At 47.2% G+C, this 10,559-nt stretch overlaps 1 protein-coding gene across 6 annotated transcripts in view; it reads right to left on the reverse strand.

The window, feature by feature from the left end:
• The window catches only part of EFR3B (EFR3 homolog B), a 155,817-nt gene extending 145,941 nt beyond the window's left edge, over positions 1-9,876 (reverse strand). Inside the window, exons 1-2 of one of the 6 annotated variants that reach the window (XM_075063570.1) lie at positions 9,618-9,876; positions 8,972-9,156 (exon numbers count right to left, since the gene is read on the reverse strand). In XM_075063570.1, coding sequence (XP_074919671.1) covers positions 8,972-8,978 — 7 coding nt within the window. In that variant the 5' untranslated portion in view covers positions 8,979-9,156; positions 9,618-9,876. Of the gene's footprint in view, positions 1-8,971; positions 9,281-9,382; positions 9,576-9,617 lie in introns of those variants that run through there. The other 5 variants (XM_032790544.2, XM_075063571.1, XM_075063572.1 and 2 more) reach the window with 5 other exon arrangements.
• Positions 9,877-10,559: the final 683 nt, after the last annotated feature.

Below are 10,559 nucleotides of genomic sequence, written 5' to 3' on the forward strand. Positions count from 1 at the left end.
AGCTCTCCTAGCAGCTGCAAGATACTGTGGCATAATCAGGGCATGTGGAATTAGTGCCACCATGAAATGCAATCTGTCTGCACATGAAATGATCATGTCTTACATAATTGTGAAATCAAGGGGACAAATTTACCGAGAGCCAGGATATTAGCAAGAGCTGATCCCTTCTTAGTTTGATTTAGTGATAAAATTATCACAACATACAGGCATGTTTATGAAGGACAAGTACCAATGGTCCTGGAACTCATGGGATAGTTCTACTGTTTATAGATCTGCCTCATAAGTGAACTTGCAGCTGCCCAGAGCCAGATATCACAGCTGTCAGATACATTGCATACATGCCACATCAAGGGATAAAACCCAGTGCCCCTGGATTCCAGAACCTCCGCCTACCACTTGAACTGCGGCATAATCATCGTTAACCAGCCAATGTAATAATCTTGCGGAAGCCTCTGGCCACTAAAGCACAGTGGTGCATAAATACATTAGCCAGTTAATTACAACACGACCAGCAAGCCTTACCTGCAGGGCAATTAAAGCCACACATTTATCTTGGGCATGAATGGTGATGGGAGAACACAGAATCATAGAATATTAGGGTTGGAAGAGACCTCAGGAGGTACCTAGTCCAACCCCACGCTCAAAGCAGGATCAACCCCAACTAAGTCATCCCAGCCAGGGCTTTGTCAAGCCTGACTTTAAAAACCTCTAAGGATGGAGATTCCACTACCTCCCTAGGCAACCCATTCCAGTGCTTCACCACCCTCTTACTGAAAAAGTTTTTCCTAATATTCAACCTAGACCTCCCCCACTGCAACTTGAGACCATTGTTCCTTGTACTGTCATCTGCCACTACTGAGAACAGCCGAGCTCCATCCTCTTTGGAACCCCCCTTCAGGTAGTTGAAGGCTGCTATCAAATCCCACCTCATTCTACACTTCTGCAAACTAAATAACCCCAGTTCCCTCAGCCGCTCCTTGTAAGTCATGTGCCCCAGCCCCTTGATCATTTTCATTGCCTTCCGTTGCACTCTCTTGAATTTGTCCACATCCTTTTTGTAGTGGGGGTCCCAAAACTGGATGCAATACTCCAGATGTGGCCTCACCAGTGCTGAATAGAGGCGAATAATCACTTCCCTCAATCTGCTGACAATGCTCCTACTAATACAGCCCAATATGCCATTAGCCTTTTTGGCATATGAGGGCACACTGCTGACTCTCATCCAGCTTCTCGTCCACTGTAATCCCCAGGTCCTTTTCTGCAAAACTGCTGCTTAGCCAGTCAGTTCTCACCCTGTAGCAGTGCATGGGATTCTTCTGTCCTAAGTGCAGGACTCTGCACTTGTCCTTGTTGAACCTCGTCAGATTTCTTTTGCCCCAAACCTCCAATTTGTCTAGGTCACCCTAGACCCTCTTCCTACCTGTAACATGGGGGTTGTTTTGTCCTGCTGACTAAAGGCAATCCCAACGACTCCCCATCACTGGCTACCATGAGGAAATGCTGTCTGGGGAAGGTAGCAGATTGTTGTTGCAGGACTGGATACCAGAGACCCTGGGAGTCCAACCAGGAACATAGAGGGCAGTTGCCGGAGGGATGCTCTAAAGCTGCATGGGACAAGATTTCAATGGGTTCACTTAGCTACTCAGTCCCGCAGGCGCTAGGCTGAATTCTAATGCAGGCCTCGAAGGAGAATGAGTCAGATGGGTCTCATTCCAGGCCCCATTTGTACACATCAAACCCCACTGCACACTTGGGCATAATTTTCTGTGTTTGTCTTTATCTGCCTTGGGGAAAGCACCGACTGAATAGCAGGGGCCCAGCGGGTCAGAAGTGAGGGATATCGGTAGAACTGTGGGTGGGAGGATGCTCGTGAGCAGGTTGTGGGTCAGGATTGAGGGGCATTAGCAGACCTGGTGAGGGTGAGGGGGTGCGCAGGCAGAAGTGTAGCTGGGGACAGGGGGTTGTTGGCCCCCTAAACAGGGCCAGCTTTATGGGTGGGAGCTGTGGTCAGGCAGCAAGGCTCATGCATTTAATTTAATGAACCAGGATGGGCCCCTGCCAGCAGCTCTCCTGACCCGTGACTTTCTCCTCCTCACCCCTCAGCAGCCAAGGGTGCAGGCTGTTTGGCAGTCCCGGTGGAGCCCACGCTGCCGTGTCTCGCTGTGTGGTGCTGCAGGAGCCCAGCATGCAGCGTCCCCTCACACCATGAAATACAGCAGGGGTCAGGCAGCAGCAGCAAGTCCAGTTGCAGCAGCTGGTACTAGAGTGGCCGCAGCTCCCGTGCACTTGTGTGTGTGTGTGGATATATCTTCTTACTATGTGTTCCATTCTATGCATCTGAAGAAGTGAGCTGTAGCCCACAAAAGCTTATGCTCAAATAAATTTGTTAGTCTCTAAGGTGCCACAAGTACTCCTGTTCTTTTTGCAGATACAGACTAACACAGCTGCTACTCTGAAACATGTATATAATATTGACTGGCAATGGCTAGCTCACAGACAGGATAACTGACCTACTACTAGGAGCAGTTAGGGGAGATCTTCTTTGGTTCAAGCGTTAGAGGCCTGTGGGTTGGAAAGAATGGCCAGGGTTCTAGCCCCCAGATCCATGGAGTGTTTGATTTGTATAACTGTATCTTATCTGCTGCTCATAACAGCAGCTCCATTAACACAATCAGGAGTGTAAGAAGCTGGTCACTCAGCTGTCCTGACTCTTCAGATTTTTCCCCATAGAGACTGCAGGACTGAACAAGGCCAAAGTGATGCTGGTTGAGATGACACATCTGCCCCACAGCCCTCCCCTCAGCCTCCACGACTGGGGAGAGACAGAGGAGAAAAATGCTTTCTTCTATCTCCAGCTTCCTCTTCCTCAAGGAGGCCTTAGTCCCAGTGACCCCTTTCTTTATCATCTTCTGACTGGATTGTGATAACTCTGTCTGAGGCAAAAGGTGGAAGCAACGCAGAGAATGCAACTTATGTACAATATGGTGTCCGACCTCCTCAGCACACCGGCCCCCCTTCAGTGCATCACCAGTGTCCCCTTCCCAGTCCTCTTGTTGCTAATTTTAAGCCCTCGGTCCCAACTTTCAAAGCTATCAACAGCTACACCAGCAACCACATCTCCATCCATGGCAGCTACTCTCTTCTGCGACAGTGCAGCTCACAAAGTCTAGGACAAAGCATGTGAGAGCCTGAAACAAAGTACTGTCGGGTGAGGGTGTGTCAAAGCATAAGTCCCAATTCTGAACCTTAGCGTCCAAAATGTGGGTGCGTGCATTAGCCTCCAAGCTTAATTACCAGCTTAGATCTGATAGCACTGCTACCAGCCAGAAATTCCAGTGTCTGGCTCACTCTGGTCTCCCCAAAACCTTCCCTGGGGGACCCCAAGATTCAGATGCCCTGAGTCTCACAACAAAGGGAAACAACCCCCTCCCCTTGTCTCCTCGTTTCTTCTTCCCTGGATGACCCTGGGAGATCACCCTGTTTCAATTCCTCCCACTTCCTTGAAAACAAGCCACCGAGAGAATCAAATTGTCTCTCCCCCTCACCCGAGGCTAAAACAAATTTAAGCTTAGCAACTCTAACACATAAGATTTTCCTTCCCACACCTGTCTTCTTCCTCCCACCATTCCCCCGTGGTGAAGCATGCAAGACTCATATCCCTTGAGCTCCCCTATGAAAAAATCCAACAGGTCTGAAAAGAAAGCTTATATAAAAACAGAAGAAAAAACATGAGAAAATATGGTCTCTGATATCAACGGTGACAATAATCACTAGGGTTATATGGCTTAAAAGAAAAAAAAAGGAATAAACAGCCTTATTCAAAAAGAGATACAATTTAAAACATTCCAGTCAACACACACATGTAAACTACAAAAACAATAAAAGAACCTATATTTGTTTCCCCCCCCCCCCTTTTTTAAAAATACCGTTTAAAACTTAACTTACAACTGGAAATCAGAAGATTTAAGCCTGAGAAGAGAGATCACCTCAGAGCCGTCTGGTCTTCCAACAGTGGCCAATTGCCTGGTACCCCAGAGGGATATGGTAGCAGAACCAGGTATTATCAAGTGATCCATCCGTTCTGGCAAACAGATGGCTAAGGGACAGACCATCCCTGCCCATGCCCTGGCTAGTAGCCATTGATGGGCCTATGTCATAAATAGATAGCTAAGGGTTAATGTTTCTTTCACCTTAAAGGGTTAACAAAGGGACCAAACACCTGACCAGAGGACCAATCAGGAAACGGATTTTTCAAAGCTCAGGGACGGAATGTTTGGGTCTGTGTCTTTTGTCTGGCTCTCAGCTATGAGAGGGATCTTTCTCTCTTCAAGCTTCTAATCTTCAGTTTTCAAAGTTGTGAGTACAAAGGTAGAAAAAACAATAGGCTGTTTATTGTTTTTTTTTGTATTTACATGTGTGTAGTTGCTGGAATGTTTAAATTGTATCTCTTTTTGAATAAGGCTGTTTATTCATTTTTTCTTTTAAGCAATTGATCTGTATTATTGTCACCTTGATACAGAGAATATTTTTATGTCTTTTTTTTTTTTTTATATAAAGCTTTTCTTTTAAAACCTGTTGAGTTTTTCTCTGGTTAAGGCTAAGGAACGAAGGGAGGGGGAAATCTCTTTGTGTTAGCTTGACTAGGTTTGAATCTGCATAGCCTCAGGGGAAGAAGGAGGGGGAAGGTAAATTGCCCTCTCTGTTTTGCATTCAAGGAGTTTAAGTACAGTATCGCCAGGATAACCCAGGGAGGGGAGCTGGGGATGAGATAAAGAGGAGACAAGGGGGGAGGAGGTTGTTTTTCCCTTTGGTGAGAGACTCAGGGCTTCTGAGTCTTGGGGTCCCCCAGAGAAGGTTTTGGGAGACCAGAGAGGGAGTCAGGCCCTGGAAATTCTGGCTGGTGGCAGCGATATCAGATCTAAGCTGGTAATTAAGCTTAGAGGGTTCATGCTAGCTTTCTCAGTTTTATGAACGCTAAGGTTCAAAATCTGAGTAGGAAGCTATGACAGCAGATGAGTTGCAAAAAAAGCAATGGGATGTATTTAGCAGGAGTGTTGTAAGCAAGACACAAAAAGTAATTCTTCTGCTCTACCCTGTGCTGATTAGGCTTTAAATGGAGTATTGTGTCCAGTTCTGGGTGCCGCATTTCAGGAAAGTAATGAACAAATCGGAGAAAGTCCATAGAAGAGCAACAAAAATGATTAAAGGTCTAGAAAATAACCTATGAGAGAAGTTTGAAAAAAATTGGGTTTGTTTCTTCAGGAGAAGAGAAGACGGAGAGGGGACGTGATAACCTTTTACGTTGTTGAAAACTCTTACAAGGAAGAGGGAGAAAAATGGTTCTCAATCCAATGGGCTTAAATTGCAGCAAGGGCAGTTTAGGTTGGACATTACGAAAAACTTCCTAATTGTCTGGGTAGTGAAGCACTGGAATAAATTGCCTAGGGAGGTTGTGGAATCTCCCTCATTGGAGATTTTTAAGAGCAGGTTAGACAAACACCTGTCAGGGATGGTCTAGATAATACTTAACCCTGCCACGAATGCAGGGGACTGGACTAGATGACCTCTCAAGTCCCTTCCAGTCCTATGCTTTTATAATGCCTCTAGATATTGTACTACAAACAGTGAAGTGAAGAGCAGAACCCTCTTTGACGTTCACTACAAACCTCACCATACAGATTTCTAGGTGCAGTGTTAAGATACAGCAGCAGTAGGAGCAACAGAAAGCCCTAAAGTGGATGGAACCAACCCCCTTGTTCTGAAGGGAAGCTGGAGGCTGGTCCAGCCTCGGCCTATGGCAATGCTGTCACAACACGCAATGCTGTGTCTCTTAACAGATGTCGTTTCTGTTGGGATATGTAGGAGTTAAGCAGAGACCTGGGAAACCACTGGTGTGCTGACATGGTATGGGGAGTAGAGGCACAAGCAGGCACCACTTCTGCGCTTGATAGATAAAATGCAGGTACCTCTGTGCACTTGATAGATAAAGTGCTACCCCTCTCCCCTCCTTGTTAAGGGTTGATAAGCATTGCAGCTGCATAAGGAATATGGGGATCTAAAGGATACCTTTCTGTAAAGCCATGTTATCTTCCCCCCTCCCTTCTTTCTCAGCTACTGTACGTAAACTAGCCCAGGGTCTTGGCCCCTTCCTTCCTTCCCTGCGAAGTGCTGCTCCAGGGAATTTGTGGCTACAATTATTGTAAAAAAAAAAGTAGTAACTTTTATTTTACAGCATTTGAAGACATCTGTAGAATATGCTAACTGTTATCAGGGGCGAGGATAATTATATTCAGTATATACCTATTAACATTCATTGCATGGGCGTTCATATTACTCAAGCGGTTTGGGGGTGTTGTAGTGATTGTAGATATTTATATACTAACTTAGATAAAAAGAGTGGAACTGATTTGACAATTGGGTTGAGGGGAACAAGTACTGCAGTAAAGAAGCTCAATCCACCTGTGGTTCAGCTTGCTCATTCTTTAACCGTTTCCCCATGAAAGGTGAGCTCGGGTTCTCCCAAACCTGTGGAGAGCAGGAGGGGACAGGCTCACTCTTCCCTGAAAAGCAATCTGGGATTGATCTGTTGGGTACAGGTCTGTCACGCCACCGAGAACTGTACCCAACAGGCCCTAATTCTAGTTATGTCAAGGCCCATTTATAATGCGGGGGCAGTATAAGGTGGCTTTAAAATGGGTGGAAACAGCCCCTCCCTCCCAGGTCACAACCCTGCTCTCAGGCCCCCAGTATAGTGTGGGGTTCCTGGGTGCAGCAGCAGTGTGCTGCACTATGCCTATTCTTTGCTTCTCATGCTTATACGGGGCTGCAGCAATGAGAAGGGAAGTGACAATAGCTCTTGGGGTGCCCTGACTTGGGGCCCTCCATAGCCCCAAAATAAAGGGAGTGCAATGGTGACTGAAAGCCACCTTCACCCCAAGCACAGGAATGATCACGGAGAGTCTGGCTCTGCGAGAGCGAAACAACTGTGCAAACTCCATAGGGTCATTTCACAAGGGCTCCTGCACAGTGCGAGTCAGTTTCATCCATCTGTTAGTTTTGTTTTGAGTTTCCCCTGAAAAACCCCACTTGCATCCAGGCTGGCCCACTTGTCACCCAGAGAGTCTGGGGAACAGCAAAGCCACCTATTCTCAGCTGGGTGGTAATTATAGACACCTGGGAGGAGCTAAGGCTAGCCCACCCCCAGAAGTATCCCTCCTCCATTGCCCGGGACAGTGCCATCCCTTGCACAAACTCTTTACAGACCACAGCTAAAAACCCCTGAAGCCAGGGATGGAAAAGGCCCATCAGATCACTGCTGCGCCCCACACCCCATATTCTCCTGTGCTCTGTCCAGTTTGGTCTCTGAAGCCCCACGCAACGGTGCTTCCATCATTTCCCATGGGACACAGCTCACAGTCGAGCTGCTTTTCCAGATACGCCAGTAAGAACAGAAAAATGTTGGACTAAGATCTAATGCCAAGGTACCCGTCCTGACAACAATCTCCTGCCCAGCAAACACACTGTTTTTCCAGACAGCAGATGGAAACTCCTGTGGTTCTCTTTTAACCCCTTCACCTCTGAATTTTTTTTCCAACTTCATAAAGGACACACAGCATTTCCCAGTCTTAAGCGCAATGTTTTACTGACACACCACATTCTGGGGCTGGAGGGAGAAAGGGCAGGGAAAACTGGACTGCTGCAGGTTTCAGAGGGGTAGCCGTGGTAGTCTTTATCAGTAAAAGCAACAAAGTCCTTGTGGCACCTTAGAGACTAAGAAATGTATTTGGACATAAGCTTTTGTGGGCTAGAACCCCCTACATCAGATGCATGGAGCGAAAAATACAGTAGACAGGTGTGTGTATATATATATATATATATATTACAGCACATGAAAAGATGGGAGTTGTCTCACTAAGTGGGGGGTCAGTGCTAATGAGGCCAATTCAATTAAGGTGGACATCACCCATTCCCAACAGCTGACAAGAAGGTGTGAGTAATAGCAGAGGGAAAAATTATTTTGTAGTGATTCTAACAGACCCTGGGAGATAGGCCAGTCCTCGCTTGCAGACAGCCCCCCAACCTGAAGCAAATACTCACCAGCAGCCACACAACAAAAACACTAACCCAGGAACCAAACCCTGCAACAAACCCCATTGCCAGTTCTGCCTGCATATCTATTCAAGGGATATCATCATAGGACCTAACCACATCAGCCAGACCAGCAGGGGCTCGCTCACCTGCACATCTACCAACATGATATATGCCATCATGTGCCAGCAATGCCCCTCTGTCTGGTTTGGTCAATGTACATGGCAATCTCTACACAAAAGAATAAATTGACACAAATCAGACATCAGGAATTGTTAACATTCCAAAGCCAGTACGAGAACACTTCAGTCTTCCTGGACATTCAATAAGAGACCTAAAAGTGGCAATTCTTCAACAAAAAAAGCTTCAAAAATAGACTTCAACAAGAAATTGCAGAACTGGAATTAATTTGCAAACTGGACACCATCAAATTGGGCCTGAATAAAGACTGGGAGTGGTTGGGTCATTACAAAAAATAATTCCCTCTGGCCTTGTTAGCACTGACCCCCCACTTAGTAAGGCAACTCATTTTTCAGGTGCTGTTATACTGCTTACTGGATTTTCCACTCTGTGCACCTGATGAAGTGGGTTACAGCCCACAAAAGCGTATGCCCAAATATATGTTAGTCTCTAAGGTGCCACAAGGACTTCTCATTGTTTTGACTGCTGCAGTTGCCGCATTGCCTGCTCCAGGCAAAACTATGGGGTATCTTATTGCTTCTCGCATGCCTAGACCAGACAAACATTACTCAACAGGAGGGAGCAACCCTTAAGGTACAAGGCAAGCAAAAAAAGAGCTTAAGTCCTTTCTCCCTTCACCTTCCTTCCCACATCCCCTGCCATGTGCTGCCACTAGTGCAAGCAGCTGCAGCTCCCCCCCTACCTGTCATTGCTGCTCTCGAGAGCCGGGTTCACACGGCAAGATGGGTCCCAAAGTTCAGCCCAGCCTAGGCAGGGAGGGAATCCGTGTGGGCGTCTCTCTCCCCGCAGTCTGGCTGACAAGTCTGAGAAAACCACCAACACCGCCGCTTCTGCTGCCCCACGATCCGTCAGGAAGAGAGCCCCTCTCTGAAAAGTCAGCAGCAGCAAAACAAGAGTGAGAAATGTTTAAGTTACTTGGTGCGTCGGCTGCCTCGTTCTTTTCCCAAGTCACGCAGACAGCCCCAGCCGTGCAGTTTCCTTTTTAAACAGGAGCGATGAGTAATAACCCCTGCCCAGAGCACAGCCTCGGCGGGAGGAAAGAGAACAGTGACTTGGGGTGAATTGAAGCAGAGATCCCTGAAGGCCCATTTACCAGCAACAGGCCGGCCAAGCCTACAGCTCTCTTTCAGGCACTTTGGACCGCCAGCAAGACAGCAGCCTGGAATGATAAAACCATCATTTGTCCTGACCAACAGGTGACTGGCAAGCAGAGGGAACTGAGACAGTTAGGAGACTGGAAAAGGGGCCCAGCTCCCTCCTTTGTCAGACAGGTTCCTCCCTGGTCTAACTGCTCCTTCCTTCCTCCCCCCCCCGCCTGACACACTCACAGCTGTTTCCATGGACACCAGTAGCTGCCACAGAAACCGCAGCAGGGACTTCAGACATCAAGAAATCCACCCCTCCATCTGTCTATGCTCCGTCCTTCCTGCAGGGGAGAGGTGGCTTCCCAGCAGAGAGCCTCTCACTAAAGCCTGCGAGAGTTTTGCCATCAGACTTCCACAGGAGTAGGACTGATTCCCCTAATTTGTCTAGCAGTAACAGGGAAGAGGAATGGCCCAGAGACACACACACACACCCCCCAGCTCTGGAGAAACAGGAACGGGAAGCCTCAAGTTTCTTGGAGGGGAAGTGGGGGTGGACACATATCAGCTGCAACTGGGCTCAGCAGAACAGTCAGGTGGTGCCTGGGAAGTAACTGGTGTGAGGAAAGCAACTGAGCTTTCAACAGGTGGAGAGATTATTTGTGACTATTACAGCACTGAGGTTCTCAGTGCTACAATAATCAGGGTTGGATATTAGGAAACGCTGTTTCACTAGGAGGGTGGTGAAGTGACCGAATGGGTTACCTACAGAGGTGGTGGAATCTCCATCCTTGGAGGTTTTTAAGGTCAGGCTTGACAAAGCCCTGGCTGGGATGATTTAATTGGGTTGGTCCTGCTTTGAGCAGGGAGTTGGACTAGATACCTCTTGAGGTCCCTTCCAACCCTGATATTCTGTCAGTTTGATTTTGGAACTAAATGGCAACAGTGGGTTAGACTCAAGGCCAGAAGGGACAATCACAGGGGTCAGAAACCTTTCAGAAGTGCTGTGCTGAGCCTTCATTTATTCACTCTGATTTAAGGTTTCACGTGCCAGTAATACATTTTAATGTTTTTAGAAGGTCTCTTTCTATAAGTCTATAATATATAACTAAACTATTTGTGACAAAGTTCCTCCTCTACCTTGGTGGGTCCTGTGCTTATTGTCAGATTTGCTTGCCTCACAGATTC

Source organism: Chelonoidis abingdonii, chromosome 3, assembly GCF_003597395.2.
Source record: "Chelonoidis abingdonii isolate Lonesome George chromosome 3, CheloAbing_2.0, whole genome shotgun sequence".
NCBI classification, from domain to species: Eukaryota; Metazoa; Chordata; order Testudines; family Testudinidae; genus Chelonoidis; species Chelonoidis abingdonii.